This window comes from Misgurnus anguillicaudatus, chromosome 25, assembly GCF_027580225.2.
Source record: "Misgurnus anguillicaudatus chromosome 25, ASM2758022v2, whole genome shotgun sequence".
Taxonomy (NCBI): domain Eukaryota; kingdom Metazoa; phylum Chordata; class Actinopteri; order Cypriniformes; family Cobitidae; genus Misgurnus; species Misgurnus anguillicaudatus.
Window position 1 is genome coordinate 26,640,892 of NC_073361.2, and position 17,040 is coordinate 26,657,931.

The 17,040-nt window shown below is 37.6% G+C and overlaps 1 protein-coding gene across 8 annotated transcripts in view; it reads left to right on the forward strand.

Annotated features, from left to right (window-relative positions):
• The window catches only part of LOC129426138 (dihydropyrimidine dehydrogenase [NADP(+)]), a 235,502-nt gene that overhangs the window by 196,507 nt on the left and 21,955 nt on the right, over positions 1-17,040 (forward strand). For 7 of the 8 annotated variants that reach the window (XM_073864234.1, XM_073864235.1, XM_073864230.1 and 4 more), the window contains one exon: positions 2,618-2,741. The exons of the other annotated variant lie outside the window; for it this stretch is intronic. In XM_073864234.1, coding sequence (XP_073720335.1) covers positions 2,618-2,720 — 103 coding nt within the window. In that variant the 3' untranslated portion in view covers positions 2,721-2,741. The remainder of the gene's footprint in view (positions 1-2,617; positions 2,742-17,040) is intronic. 8 annotated transcript variants of the gene reach the window in all.

The window sequence follows — 17,040 nt, forward strand, 5'->3', positions numbered from 1 at the left end:
ACGTAACTCAATCAGGAAGGAAAATTTTTGCTCAGCTGTTGTTCATTAAATGATTGCCTCTGTATACTTTGTAATATTTTTCCTTATAAAACTAAAAACATACTGACATGAATGAAAGCATTGTTGACTAGGAAATTACAGACAGAAAAGAGACAAATGTAAGATGGCCGCCAAAGTCTCCATTTGTTCTCCACCTTAATGCTGTCTAGGAGAAACAACGGAGATATTTAACAGATCTCCTTTGTGACCCTGAACCAGTCATAAATAATCATAAATGGTATATTTGTAGCAACAGCCAATAATACATTGTATGGGTCAAAAGTATACAAAATTTTTATGTCAGAAATCATTAGGATATTAAGTAAAGATCATGTTCCATGAAGATATTTATAAACTTCCTACCAAAAATATCAAAAATGTATTTATCGTTAGTAATATGTGTTGATAAGGACTTTAAAAGCAATTTTCTCAATAATTAGATTTTTTTGCAGCCTCAAATTCCAGATTTTCAAATACATTATGCATCAATGGAAAGCTTATTTTTCAGCCCAGTCTCACGAAATTTCGTTATATAGTCACGTATTTTTTTTTTTCCGTGCTATTATCACGAATTTTCGCGTTTTTCGTGATCGTATAACAAATTCCTGTTTTCGTGTGATTATCACGTATTGGTTACTCAACTGTTTTGTTCTATTTTCTTACCATTGTCGTTTCGGTTTAGGGGTTAGATTTACATAAAATGACATCCCTAACCAAACCCAACTCTAACCTTAACGCCAGGCGACATATAAAAAATTAATCAGAAAAAATAGTATAAACCAATATGTAAAGTGACATTCTAATGCAAGCACCAAATCTAACCCTAAACCGAAGTGACAATGGTTTAAAAACAGGAAAAAGCAGTTGAGTAACCAATACGTGATAATCACACGAAAACAGGAATTCGTTATACGATCCCAAAAAAACGCGAAAATTCGTGATAATAGCACGAAAAAAGAATAAAAAAAATACGTGACTTTGTGAGACTGGGTAGTATTTTTCAGCATGCAGATTATGTATATTAATCTCAATTTCAAAAAATTGACCCTTATGGTGGTCCAGGGTCACATTTGTGATCACCTATAGACCATTCATCGGATGCATGTGCGGTGATGCGATACGCGTCTGGTCTGAACTTTATTTCCGGTTTTAGTTTTTTTAATGGTCTGACTAGTTGCTAAACTGAATTCTTGAACAAATACCTCCTTGAAAATAAAAAATGTTTTGTTTCCTTTAATCTACGTGTTGTTTATTTTGCTTGTTATATAAATAAACTACGTTTAAAGTACTTTGTTGTTATTTATTCTTAATGGAGTTTACCGGAAGTTACGTGTTGACCACGAAAGCCGCATGTTTATGTTGTTACTGCTGAAACAAGAATACTTCTTGATACGCAGTTTATTATTATTATTTAATGATTGGTCCAAAATAAAAATGCATACCCAGCTCTCCCCTTTTTATTATTTTTTGTAAAAATACGATTTTTATTTAAAAAAAAATCATAATTTCTTCAGTACATTTGCTGCTCTTTTATACAATATATGTTCAGTGCATGAAAATACGACTATTAGCTTTTCTTTTACACGATTCTTCAAAAAAAGACTTCTAAAAGAAGACTAGTCTTCTTTTATCCCCGTCCTCTGTATCATTAATAAGGGTCATTTAGTGTGTGGGAGAGAGAGAGAGAGAGAGAGACGAGCGTCGCTCTTTGTCTTTAGTGACACCGCCGCCACCAAATGAGGAGAGACAATGTCTCCAACTGATCAATGAGGGGAAAAAGGCTGCCTGTGAAATGAGGTTAAATCTAATGTGATAAACGGCTCCGTCTGTCAGCGGATCACGTCAGAGGTTTTAATTTTATTCAAGACATTGCGGTGCAGGTAAATAAATACGGGATGTAATGTAAGGAGGCGCGGCTCTCCCTAAAGAACCACAGCTTGGGACTTCAGAGGGGGTTGAAGATGATTAGATCTTCTGCAGACGTATTACCCCAAGATTTCCAGATCTGACTAGAGTATGTGTCTAAAACAAATATATTACAATATTAGAGCTATGATGCAGCTGATGACCCTACAATCCCTAAAAAATGTGTTACACAGGTTCTTTGAAGGGATGCCATAGTAGAACCCTTTTTGGTTCCTCAAAGAACTATAGGAACCATTGTCTTTTTTTAATAGTGTATTTATTTGGTAATATAATGCAGTCAAGTGATTTCAAGTGTTTTTGTTCACTTCACAACCAGGAGGTCCCTGGTTTGAGCCTGCATGTTAGCAGAAAATAAAATAGCTTTTTACTGTCATTGTACAGCTATTAACAATGTTTAGCTTTTGCATTAAACAGGGTTCCCACAGGTCCTTGAAATCCTTGAAAGTCTGTGAATCTGGGTAAAAAATAATTTCTATAAATATTGCCATATAGGTTCAGGAATGGCATTAAGAAATAAGTAAATAAATATTCACTTCTTCTCTCGGTTCACAATACTTTCCACTTTTTTACAATGTATCAATTTGTTAATGAAAACTAAAACCTAAAAATGTTTGCAGAGGACAATGATTGGTTTTCATTTAAATCTTTGCAGGAAATGTGATTCGCCCAAATCCATTACTACCACAGTCAAAGCTCTGCCTGTATTTCCCATTCTAGCCACCGGGGGCATTGACTTTGCTGAGTCTGGACTCTAGTTGCTCCACGCCGGGCCACAGGTATGCGGTTTTATCATGGATAAGTTGTGTCGAATGTCTTTAGCAATCTTTTATATAAACCCCAGCTCAAGTCAAACTATGTTTATAGTTTCTTATAATTTTGGGGAGGTTGCATTTTGTTTACGCTTGATACACAATTACTTTTAATTGGTATTGTCAGCACTGCGTTTGCCACAGCTGTACACAAAGTTTTAATGAGAAAACTTTGTTGTAAATGAGATACAGTACAGTTAAGCATAATATTTGGATTGCAGATTGAACTGTTTCTAAACTCTCCATGTCAGGGTTTGCTTGTGTCTGGGGAGTAATCATTTAGAGAATCTGTATGCAAATTGAATTCCTATCTTTGAATAAATGCATTTACTATTTTTAAAGGTTGATTTAATGTTTCAGTAATGCCTTTTCCTTTCCTACCTGTTCGGTGCGAACACTTGGGATCTGAAGAGCTTTTTGCATTCAGAGATTTGTCCTGTGAGTTGATATGAAAATTTAATTACGGAATAAGTTGGGCTCTTGATAGAATCATAATGCTTTCAATTACAGATTCACTGCTTTAAAAAGGCCGTAATTTGCGTTTCATCTAACACAATATAATCATTATTTGTAAGCTTTTTTCGGGGGTGATGAAAGGAAATAGATTTTCTTGTTAATATTTTGGGTTTAGTGGAGGATTAGAGCTATGGATTGTGAGGTTTGTAACAGGGAGATGAGTTTGTCGAGAGCACACGCTGTGGCGTGCGTTCTTTCAAATGCATCAAAGAGTTTGACTGCTGAGAGGTCGGAAAAATAACCGCATGCAACGCGCATCCGCATGCATCGCTACCAAAGGCAAAAACACCGATTCTGATTACTGTTTCCTCCCAAGATGCTTTGCATTGTTTTATCCTTACGGATAAACTTGCACATCCACCCTTACCTTGTTTTTTCCCCGCACGCTTGTTGAATTCAGGTCAGGTCTGGGTCAATGGAGAAACGAAGCACCTTTGGATATGAAACGGGGTGGTTGAAGAATGCGCTGTAATGCGAACTGTTGCAATCAGCACTTCTTGTAGTTGGAACTGAAGAGACACTGAATGGATGAATCAGGCTTTTCAACACATATGAAACATCTCAGGGTAAACACGAACGCTGTAGGCACTCGTGCTATTGTTTCTCGGCAGACGCATTGATTCTGCGCCACATCAAAAGTATTCTCCTAAGAACAAATAATATAATGAAGTCCATTCATATCCTGTATTGATTTCTCTGTGGATCGAATAGTGTTGAACCTGCGGTTATTTGACTTTCCTTGGTTATTGAAGACAGGATATAGGATGTGTCTATACCGAAGCCTTCTTTATCTCATTAACTTGGAGAAAAACATAAATGTAGATATTCATTGATACCTGCGGTCTTTCAGCTGCAGTTTAAGTTTCTCATTAAGTCAAGCAAATGTGCACCAAAGAGACAAAATATTTCTTTGAAATGATGCAGAGTTTGTTGGAGAACTGCAGATCTGTTATTAAAATCATAACTCAGTTATTACTACGGTTCAGACAGATTCATATCACACTTATGTTTGTTACAACAGCAGTAGCTGTCACACTTTTAAAGAGATTCGATTAGTGAAGAACTTTAGTGGAATCTATTCGTTCAGACCATTTGTGTTTGTTTAAAACCCAATTCACAGATTCTTTTGAGTTATTTCGTAAAACATATGCTTTTTTGCATACCTAATTTTTAATTATATAGCAACCCAGGCTCCCTCGCCATACATACCTCTGCCTACATTTCTGCCAACAGGTGGCGCCTGTGTGTGGCGCCCAGCTTTGACTCAGGAAGTTGCTCAAATCCCTGTCGCGCCACAGAGCGTCACTCACATAGTTTAACATTAAATAACCTTGGCTGCTAACGTATATATTTTGGATTTTGATGTAGACGCTATCTGACTAAGCTCGCGCTATTTAATGTGCACTTCCGGTGTACGAAACCTCCGAGTTGTTTTAGATGTGAATCGACGCGGCGCTGAGCTGCGCATCCGGTGTGCAACGCCCTTAAGATGCGTTGCTCCGCTACATATCGCAGCATCTTTTAAAGGAATGTCCACTAGAGGTATTTGGTTTTTCTTTGTTCTGATGTCTGCAACAAATACCTTATGGAAAATAAAAATGTTTCGGTTTCAGAAGGTGAGGGGAGACGGCAAGCATGGAGCACCACTGTGCAAATTTAGCAGCCAGGCAAGAATCTGTAGCTCACATTGTATACATTCATTTTACAAATTTTAATGTCCAAGAGACTGAATAATAATCTCGTAAATTTTAATCCTTTAATTGTTCATATTTAAATGTTTATGTGCTGCTGCGCATCCATGTGTGTGATAAGCAAACATGTGTTGTCATCGCATTTTACATTAAATAACAAAAACAATATTGCGCCATTGACTTTAGACCAGGTTTTAGTTGGTCAATGGAGTAGTCTAATATAAAATAGCAACGCGCCAACAATGCGCCTGAACAAACCTTGTTTTCAGACCAGAACGGCCATGGTCGCAAAACTGGGGCAAATGCATTTGCTATTTAAACAACGTTGCGCTGAACGTGAAAATGAGAATTGCGCCGGGTTGAAACTTGCAAATGGCACTTGCCATGGATTTATTGCATTTTGCTGAAAAAATAATCAGTTTTTATAGTAAATCTTTAAAAATCAAATCATGGATTTGAATGTTTAATGTTATTATAACCTAAAGATGCTATGTGAAAGTTTGTAACAGAAAATAGTGGTTTTCATCTTCTAACTTTATTGCGTTTTGGAACCAAACTCTTTATTTGTAGCAATAGCCAAAAATACAATGTATGGGTCAAAATTGTAGATTTTTATGTAGAAATCATTAGGATATTATGTAAAGATTATGTTCCATGTAGATACTTTGTAAATTTCCTAATGTAAATATATCAAAACTTTTATTTTTGTGAGTGGATGCAGTTCTAAGGACTTCATTAGCTGTAAAGGCGATTTTATAAATATGTTTATTTTCTTGCACCCTCACATTCCAGATTTTCAAATAGTTGTATCTCGGCCAAAAATTGTCCTGTACTTTACATCATTTACACATTTGCTTTGTTCTTCGGTCACACTACATACACGTAGCTTCATTTGACTAAACAGGAGGACAAATAACACATACGGCTTTCACATTCCCTGAGTTTTTCTGACCATATGTGCTTCATTTATAACACAATCTTCTTGTAGATCGATAGTCTTTAGTTGATTTATTACTAAATACATTGGTTTACAATCACCCTGTAGGGGATCTGTGATCCTCATGGTGCGTATTGACTTTCGTGTGTTTTAGTGTAAAAGTAACTCACCTGTGTGTAGTGCCTGTCACTTTTACAAGAAAAAGAAACTGTCAAATGACTTTCATTTACTCAGAGCAATGATGTCTAACGTTTACACTCAGCGTTGTCGTAAAATAAAACGTCTGTTCCTTTAATAAGACCCTGTTATGATAGATTTTCGCCTGTCATAATGAGACGTAAAATAGCTGCATTTAGAGGCAGCTGTCGAAGATCAGGACGGCGTTTTCATTGGGAGGTCTTTGGGGGCAATGGAGCAATATTTCACTAATGGCAGAGCTGGTTCAATCTTAATGATCCACTCTGTAATTTGGGTCCTTCCCGGTGCATGTAAACAGTTGCGAACGGCAATAAAGAGACTGTCATCAGGTAGTAAAAATGACTTGTGGCCCAGAAAACATCAGGAATTTGTAATTTCGTTTCAAACGGCTAAATGTTTCCATAGAGGGGTGAAAAACAAAACATTCGCCAACAACACAAAGTGTGCTTTTAATGAGCTGTGTGGTAAGTGTTTAACCCAGCAGGCACAAAAACGTTTTCCAGAAAATTCACATTTGCATTTTGGTTGCCATTAGGTTAGGTCACAGATTAAATTTTCAGAAGCCTTAGAAACCACACCTCAAATTATAGATAAAAAACGGTAACCCAAACATGTACAATTTCTGTCATGTACGAGTTAAAAAGATTATCAGTCCCAATATTTTAATGAAATGAACAATAAGTGAATAAATGCATTAGCTAACATTCATTGTGCATTTAATAATGTTAACAAATACATTTGATTTTAGATCATTTTTAGTAAATGTTAAAGCTAACATGTACTAAGATTTATAAATACTGTAGAAGTATTGTTCTCTGTTAGTTTTAGCATAGCGTAGCACAATCCATTGAATCTGATTAGACCATTAGCATTGCGCTAAAACATAACCAAAGAGTTTCAATATTTTTCTTAAACTTGACTCTTCTGTAGTTACATCATGTACTAAGACTGACGGAAAATAAAAAGATGTGATTTTCTAGTTCGATATGTCTAGGGACTATACTCTTCATTCTGGCGTAATAATCAAGGACTTTGCTGCCGTAACATGGCTGCAGCAGGCGCAATGATATTATGCAGCAGCCGAAAATAGTTCCCTTGGTAACTTTCGATAGCAGGCCAGGGGACTATTTTCGGTCACTGCGAAATATAATTGCACCTCCAGCAGCCATGGTACGGCAGCAAAGTCCTTGATTTATAATGGTATGATTTTTTAACACAATGCTAATGGTCTAATCAGATTCAATGGATTATGCTAAGCTATGCTAAAAGTGGTCGGAGATTTGCTGAATGGATTCCAAAACAGTAAAAATCAAATGTTTAACTCTAGGGGAGCTGAAAAAATGAGCATATTTTCAAAAAAAGTGGAGTGTCCCTTTAAGGCTAGTCCTAGAAGAAACATGTTTTAGCAGGCTTAAAAGAAAATAACTTGCACTGACAGATGTTAAAATATACCAGTGCCATTGATTTGTGTCAAGATGCACACCAGTTACATCCTTTTCTAAGGCATGTTTAAAAAAAATGCTAGTGCTGGCTAAGCCTTGTATGTAAATCTAGGCTAACAGGTTTATTTTTAAGGTTTCAATGTTCGTTGGAAGTTTCCCCAAAAAATGCTTGCCGATCACACCAAATGCATTTTTAAATTCTTGAAAAAGTAAGGGCACGTCACACTGCCTTTTTTTAGTCACTTTTAAAAAGTGAAAATGAAAATCAGTGGGTAACATCATTTATCAAAATATCTTTTTTGGGTTCGACAGAAACTAATACAGTTTTGAAACAGCATGAGGATGACTAAATTATGACAGAATTTTCATTTTTTATCTACAGATCCCATGACATTGGCCCTTGGCGACAACCATGCAAAAAAACCCGAATCACTCCATTATATCCCAAGACAAAAGGTTACTTCATGTAAAACACTCCCTACTGTATTCAGTAGTGCCTATATTCACTGGTTTGTGAAACGTTTTTACTTCCAGTGACTTCCATAAAGATGCTTATTTTACCTGAAGCGCTGCACGAAATATCAGTCGCTCATATTTTCCCTGTGCGTTGGTCAATCTGAACGAATCAAAAAGGACAAGGGCTTCATACATAGTCATTGTAACATTTGGATGCCAAATCGAATCTCTTTGGGAGAGATGGTGCACAGCTAAATGCCAGAATTTTATTGCTGGAAATAAAAGAGCAGAGAGAGAGAGAGAGAAAGAATGAGGGTTGAGGGAGATGTAAGCAGGAACACTGAACCTAAAAGCGTCCGAGATCTCAAAAGCAGTTGAAATCAATGCACCGAGCAGATAAAAAGGGTCTGCGGTCTCAAATGCCTAGAAACTACTTAGAAATTCTCACTTCACATTTATTTCAGGACTCGGCCACATTAGCGCCAAATACTCGGGGTCAGGAAATCTTTGATGTGCTGAATCAAATAAAAAGCAATAATGGCTACCGACAAACAGAGCAACATGCCTTGGATTTCACAGGCTGTCGGATGTGGGATCACTGTGTTTATTCTTTATTATCATAATGGTTTCTCAAATCACACATTTTCCTTCAATATGTTCATAAATAGGATGAAAACGCCCATGTTACGTATCTATTCATGATTTGTCTTTGGTGAACAATAGGCGCCCGTCTTTTCTTCTGTTGGAGCCCCGATCTTTACACATGTGTGAAAAATGTTGTCATATTGACGCCCATCGGCTCTGTTAACTGCAATAATTGCGATTCAATTGTTAAACTACGCGTCGAGCATCAGCAGGCGTGCCGTATTTGTTGATGTTAAATCGAGGTGAAATGTCATTGGACTGAATTAGACTCGTTCGACAAAGGAACCTTTGTTTGTTTGTTTGCCGAAAGTGATGTGTAGATGCGAACTGTGGCGGAACCAAGACGAGTAACAAGTTTTATGCAAATGAGAATTCTAATGAAAACATATCTCCGAGAAATGAGCTAGCCAGAGTAAATTGCCTCCATTTTCTCAGCGTGAGCTTCGCCGTGTGGGATTTAATTTTTAAATATACAGATGACGCAGCACAGCCAATGACGCTTCAACCCCTTAAGAAATTCTTTGTTGTGACTGTGAGGAGAGAGAGACATCAGATAGAGACTCGAAGAGAGGAGATATCCGAGGTTCAGCGTGTCAGAAATCAGCTGTGATCGTTTGCAGTGCGGCTGAATGCTAATCCCGGGAAGAAAGGCAGTTCTCGGCCCGACTCCGGTTGATGTCAGATCGGCGATAGCGCCGGGAGATAAGCGTGTCTTATCTGCTTCCTTAAGACGTGGTGCGACTGCCATCTGAAGTGCCGGAGACAAAGCTGGGGCTTCAAGCGATCTGTGCCGAAGCCATGCAGATCAGAGTCTACGCTTGAGAAGTGTAACAGAGTCAATGGAGAGGCTGACGTGAAGTTGACTAGTGAGCGTAAGCTCTGCTTTATCGGCCTTGCCTGTGCCTTACCGGTAATGAGGGAATGAGATTTCTCTTAAGGTCAATTGTATTCAGCTCTCCAGACTGTGTGCGTTTGATGCAGCGTCCAGACAGTTTTCTTTTGTAACTCTTTTGAAGAATGCCACGGGTTTTATCGCTGGATGTGCATATATAAATATGCAATACACACACTCACTCACCTGCCACTTTATAAGATACACCTGTTCAATTAATGGTTAACACAGATTGCTAATCAACCAAGCACATGGCACTAACTCAATGCATTTAGGCATCTAAACGACTTGCTGAAGTTCAAACCGGGCATCAGAATGAGAAAGACAGGGGATTTACGTGACTTAGAGCCTTTTTACATCTGGTCACTTCATGTGTTTTTTTTTCTGATCAGATTGCTATGTGTCAAGTATAAATGCCCCCGAAACCGTTTTTGAGACTGATTTAAATTCGATTGATTGAAGAGATAGTTCGGCCAAAAACAATATTAAACCCCTGATTTACTCACCCCAAAGCCTTCCGAGATGCATATGTCCATCGCTTTTCAGACAAACACATTTTCAGTTATTTTAGAAAATGTCTTATATCTTTAAGTTGCTAAACAGTACAGTTACAGGGTCCACTTCCTTCAAGTCAAAAAAATGTGCATATATCCTTCCCTAAAGAAATCCAAACAGCTCCAGGATGATAAACAAAGTTCTTCTGAGGGTAATCCGTGCGGTGTTGTTGTAGAAATATCAACATTTAAAACTTTATAAACGAAAATAACGCGCATTCGGTAATGCCGCCATCTTAGTCCTGTCCGCATTCAAGATGAGAGCTTTCGCAACTTACGGAGGTTTCTCTGCTGCTGCTCTGTGCCCCCGCCCTCCGAATTTGTCATACGTCACTAAGAAAAGTGCGTCCACTACGCTGATACTCTCTACTGAATACAGAGGAGTCTAAGATGGCGGCGCTACTAGAAGCTAGTTATTTTCGTTTACAAAGTTTTACATGTGGATATTTCTACAACAAAACAGCGCAGATTACCCTCAGAAGGCCTTTGTTTTTCATCGTGAAGCCGTTTGGACTTATTTTGTGAAGGATAGATGCACATTTTTTGGACTTGAAGGACGTGGACCCCATAACTTCACATTTGATTAACTGAAAGATCTAAAACATTTTCTAAAATAACTGAAAATGTGTTTGTCTGATGGACATATGCATCTCGGACGGCTTCGGGGTGAGTAAATCATGGGTTTAATATCATTTTTGGCCGAACTATCTCTTTAAACAACTTCAGGAGGTGGTCTGGGACACATTTCAGCAAATTTAAATACTTTTGATTGATGAAGCTACATGTCAGCGCTTTACTCCTCCCAAACGTAAGCACGTCACCCCTACCTTAGCCAGGAGGCAGGTAAACAAACAAAGACGACGCGCTCGTTGCTTATGGAGTGATGACAGTGGTTAAAAAACTTTCTAGAACCGATAAAATTGGCTAACTTGATTATATGAACTCATTCACCGCAATTGACGAGTTATCTCGTCAATTAAGAGAAAACATTTGTATGAAATTTTTTTTATGGTTTTTATGGTAACCTGTAATACGGCGACTATCCACTAGCGATTATCCGCTCTTTTACACACTTTATAAAAAACTGAAGCAAAACATTATTTATTAATTTTACACTCTGTTTATGTTTTGATCATCATTCTGAATCTGATCTTTAACAAAATTCCTTCACAAAAATGCAATTATTTCAGCTTTTTGCTGAAAAATGGAAGACATTTTGTGAAACTTTTGTGAAAATCATAAAAATTGCTGGCGGGCAACTTTTAAAAAAAGGCTGGCGGGGAATGAGTTAAACAAAGAAATAAAACTTTTTCCCTATCCAATCAGAGAAAAGGCATAAAGTGACCAGGTGTAAAAGTGGCATGGTTGTTGGTGCCAGACAGGCTGGTATGAGTACTTCAAAAACTGATGATCTAATACTCAATATATTTTACAATAACAAATTGTTAATGCCTCTTATTTTAAGGTTACTTTTTACAGAAAAAAAACCTAAAATACTTTGTCCAGCACTGTTCACAGACATGAATAATATTTCAAATCATAATTTAGAATAAAATTGTGTTTGTTAACAATTAGTTAATGCATTAGCTGACATGAACTAATTGAACAATACTTCTACAGCATTTATTAATCTTTGTTCATGTAAATTTTTGCATTTACAAATACATTTATAAAATCAAATGTTAACAGTAATGAAGACACTGCGAGCTAACACGAATAACTGTATTGACATTAACTAACATTAACAAGAATGCTGAAAAAACTATAATATTCATTGTTTGTTCATGTTGTTAATGCATTTACTAATGCAACCCTATTTGTAGTGTTATTGTTATTTTTTACTAGATTCAGGGCATGTTTAGATGAAACAATTGTGCTAAAAGCGAAAACATTTTTATTAGCTTTGTTAAAAAAAATTCACATATGCACCACAACGTTTTCAAAACAGTTTACACAAATCTTTGAAAATTACAAAAAACTCTGAATTATGTCAGCCCAGTTGTTGGAAATGTTTCTTTGTAAAGAAACATTGCGCGCATCTGCACATACGCATTCTTCTACAGAGTGATAAATACAAACAATCAAGATGACGAAAGCATCAAGCTAGGTTGAAAGGTCAATGAGGTTGGTTTATTTCTACAGGTGACCCTGGATTATTACCATGCCCCTAAAGTGACATTCGAGTGAAAAAAATCTAAAGTTTAGTTTCGCGTGCGCATGTGAAACTTTCTCCTGCGCACATGAAACTTTCGCTTTCAGGTGCGCACAGGATAGTTTCACGTGTGAGCTCGAAAGTTTCATGTGCGCACGCAAGCTAAACGCGATAGTTTTACGTGCGCACGCGAAACTAAACTTTATTTCATATTTGCTCCATGTCCCCTTAGGGGCTCCGTAGATTATAACATTGTTGGATAAGTAAGAAATAATTGTTGATGGGCCATTGAATTATTAGGAAATAATGAACACCCAAGGTGGTTACACCACTGCTGGGCAATATGTAAAGAATAATTGACAATGGGCGTCGTGCCAAATTACCACCTTGGGTGTGCATTATGTTAGGAATAATTGACAACGGGCCATTGAATTATAAGAAAATAATGCACACCAAGGTGGTAATGCGGCACGACGTGAAGCAGAGTACCATGGTAACCACAAACCACCTATTTTAAAGACATTTAAAAGGTTAGGTGTACGGTTTACAGAAAAATAATCATTACCCATGGAACATTTCTCAACCAATCAGAATAAAGCATTCAACAGGCCCATGGTATATTTTTGAATAATTCAAAGGAGCGGAGTCAGTTATTCCCCTTATACCACGGTTACAACGAACATTGCTCTGGTGGTTATTTTAAGACATTTGAGAGGTCAGGTGTACGTTTATCTAAAAATAATGCATACCCATGGAACGTTTCTCAACCAATCAGAGTAGAGCATTCAACAGACCTGTGATATAAGCATTAATAAACTCAGTATCTTTAGCAGCACAACACATTGTAGATTTGGATGGTGGTCTTTTAACATGATCCAGCAAGCAAACTCACGACTTCACTGTGATTGAAGATAACTGCTGTGGTCTTAAAGCCCTGATTTACCTAAAAAGCTTCAAAGAGCTCGAGGGATGGAACGGCCAGTCACCCCTTACAGCCCGCCAGCAGAAGGGTAAACCTTTGGCCATGCTAAAGGAGCTCAAAAAACTGAGATAATTCACACCTGCTTTAATATACCCTTTTACAGCCCCCCCAACATTATTTTCTTTATTACAGTTCTCTGACATGCCATTAAGAAGCTAAATGTAATTCCCATAATTCCACAGCCTTTTGAACAAGTGCTCATTAATGCAGCATTAGCGTTAAAGCTGTGGACTTCCATCCATTTACTTTGTTGTTAGTTCGTAAAAATGCACGTAATAACAGCGCAGTCCGATACACAAAGTGCTTGCTCGCACTTCTGCATTCGCTGAGCTACAATCTCAGAGGTGACAGAACACTTTAGAGCTCTCTGTCATCTTTATGCTCTTGTTTTACTATTTCCACTGGTAAAGGGAAGCAAAATAAGCCTTAACCCTGGTAAGGTCAAAGTACGCCCGCTAATAAGTACAACCGCTAATAAAAGCCGAAAAGACCCTTGAACGTCCGACTGAACGCTGGATCGCATTTTTGGAGTTTAAAGCACAAAGGGCTTTGAGTTTGGGAGAAAATAATTGGTTTACTTTTATGCTCAACTTTTATTCCTCCACACCGGATTTACATAACAGTAGCAACAAAATAATGTGGAATCGGAGAAATGAGATTCGACAAAGGCAGCTGTTCGCACGTTTAATGGTTTGTACTTCACGTCTGTGTTCAGCCCTCGGTAATCTCCCTTATTATTTGTGCACTAGGAATATTAGGCGACATGTAAATGAGGAAAACTTCAGTAAACTCCTTTCAAAGCGCAGAATTAACGGCCTTTATCAGATCACAGCTTTTCTGCTAATACACCAGCCGAGGGAACGGCTTTGAAGACCGCCAAGTGTTTTCTAACGCGGCTTCTCGTCTGATGAAGGCGGGACGGCTCCGCCGCGGCTCAGCGCAATAGTTTAAATGCTAATGCCAAATGAGGGTCTGAGAATGAAGGAAGGAAAAGAAAGAGAAGCAGGCGCTGATAAATCTAAGTCATTACCATGTCGACATTATTGTGGCGGCAAGGACAGCAGCGCTGGGTGAGTGACTGCTGAGAGCCTGTTGTGCCGGAGGACATGGGGTGTCATGTACAAACGTCACAATGGTTGTTGTGCTTGCAGATATTTTACAATGACACCATTGCTCGCAGTTCGGTTATAAAACACATACAGTAGTGCTCTTCAAGCAATAGATATCTTTACTCAAATATTTCATTAAATTTTGTAAGCATGTTGAATTGGTATGTTTGGACTAAAGCTCAGCTTTGAGAACGAGGTTTGGCAAAAAATTACACATAACACGTATGTGCAAAGTTTATAAAGACAGAGCCCCGGACAATGTATTCAAAATATTACTACAAAAGAAGATCGAACAATATTAATGACACATTTAATTCAGTTTAGTCAGTCAGTTTATGCATTTTTGTAAGTAAAAAAATTCCAATAAATACATACAGATTTTAGTGTTTTGTCTACTTTGTATCATACACCTTATATTTGATGGTTTAATCTAACTTAATGGGGCATTACAAACAAATATTGTACAAATGTTTCCCCTGGACATCATTTTTGGCGACTGCCGTACATTCTGGAAGCTGATTGGTCATTAGAGCATTTTAGCTGTAAATGATTCAAAACACCTGTTAATTCTTAAAGGGGACATATCATAAAAATCTGAATTTTTCATGTGTAGGTGCTGTAATTGGGTCCCCAGTGCTTCTATCAACCTAGAAACTTAGTTTTGGTAAACCATTCTCTGCAAACATGTAAAAAAAGTTTACTGAAATCTCAGGGTTTCCCGCAGAAAATGTGTTAGTTAAGGTGGTAGTGTTGGGCGGGGGGCGGGACCGGGGGCGTGGTAATCAAAGTGGCGGGGCATATGCGTCATGATGAAATTTTTTAATCACTCAAATAAAACTTAATTTTGAAGAAACTATGACAGAAAATGAACACATACTAGATTATTAATAAATTAAATGTTTTACCTCTAATGGGAATAGCTGCGTGATGAAGGGAAACTAAAGGGTTAATAAACACAAACTAAAGCAGATGTTGTAGAAGCACGTGACAGCGTTTTTTTGCAGCAATTTTTTCTTAACAACCTAGTTAAGGTGATAGGGTTTCCCAGCTTAGGCGGGCCACCTGAACTGACATGTGCTGCGGTAAACCCTGAAATCTGGTTCCCCTTGTGATGTCAGAAGGGGATAATACCGCCTCTTAATCTGCACCATCCAACCACGACACTGCCATTTTGTGCAGAGATCATCTCATTTGCATTTAACAGGAAACACCCCAAAACAGTTAATTACAAAGTGGAAATTTGAACTTGCTAATAAATTATCTATATGATATTTTAGCTATAACTTCACATATGTACTCTGGGGACACCAAAGATTTATTTTACATCTTTAAAAAGTCCCATTGTGAAATGTCCCCTTTATCTATTCGTTATGTATCATACGTATCATTTTATATTTTAAAATATAAAGCTGGTTTTAAAGTGTTAACCTTGCCTGAATGAACATTTTCTGCCTATAAATGGATGGTCTGGTTTTGCGATATTAAATGAATTGTCCAAAATCATTAAGGCTTCAATTAGTTTCTAGAAGGTTTTCGGACACTTGTCTGAGACGGTGAATGTTCATTAATCATAGATTGACAAAAAGAGTCTTAATATCCGAGTATGAGATGCGTTGGTGCCTAATAGATTCACAGCTTTGCCACTACTAGTTTGATACTATAAGACATCTCTCATAATTGTGAAGACAAGCAAGCACAAATATGATTTGATTCATTTACAACATTTAATTCATTGATCTGCTTCATATAGTCGCTACACATCAACAAAAAACAGGATGATACTGGACGAAAAAGTATTGTATACTTTAGGCCCCGCCCCTTAAATCTACTGAACCAATTAATTGTGTGTTGATAATATTTATGTGTAACTATGATTCACACAAAAGTGTTCCCATTCTTGTTGTCATCGATCATTTATTGCTCTCAACACCTACAACACCCTGCTGAAGCCCATTATACACTTTCATTGTAAATGCGGTTTATTAGTGTCATCCCCGAGGGGCAACCTTCCGATCTATCTGATGAAGCCAATACCAAAGTGATTTAAACTGCAATTCCTCAACTGGCCACTAGAGGCTGGCTCCAAAAGGGAGTCAATTCCCATAAACGGGCAGTACTGGTTCTTCACTCTGATTGGTTGAAACGCGTTCTAAGCCGTGATAAAATACCCCGGTAAACCCACGGTTCAGAGCGCATTACAGGAGTATCACTGCGCCACTGTTGCTGCGTACAGTTTATGAAAATAAACACCACAGGCTTTAATCATATTTTTTATTTGTATACAATTGCACAATTATGGCGATATCCAGATAAATTTCAATAAACATTGTTGAGCCATCTCATCAATAAAGATAAAACGCTCCCTGAGGAGATTCTAACTCAAATTCATATTTCCGCTATCCACTGGGTGGCGATCTTACCCAACTTAAACACTGACGCATTCACTCAACACTAAAAACACAGTGTTTTGATCAGGCTCTGAATCTGATCTCTTACAAAAGTTATTTATCTCCGCTTTTACCTAAAAAATTAGAGAGGTGATAAGAGAACAAATGAAGGTAGGATGAAACGTTTTTTTTTTTTTTGAAAGCGGATGGTCTGTTCTTTCATTTGATATTTTATGTTTATTTAAAGAAGATAATTTTTCTGCAAGGCATTAAACTAAAACTGGGTGGCAAAAAAAACGCTGACC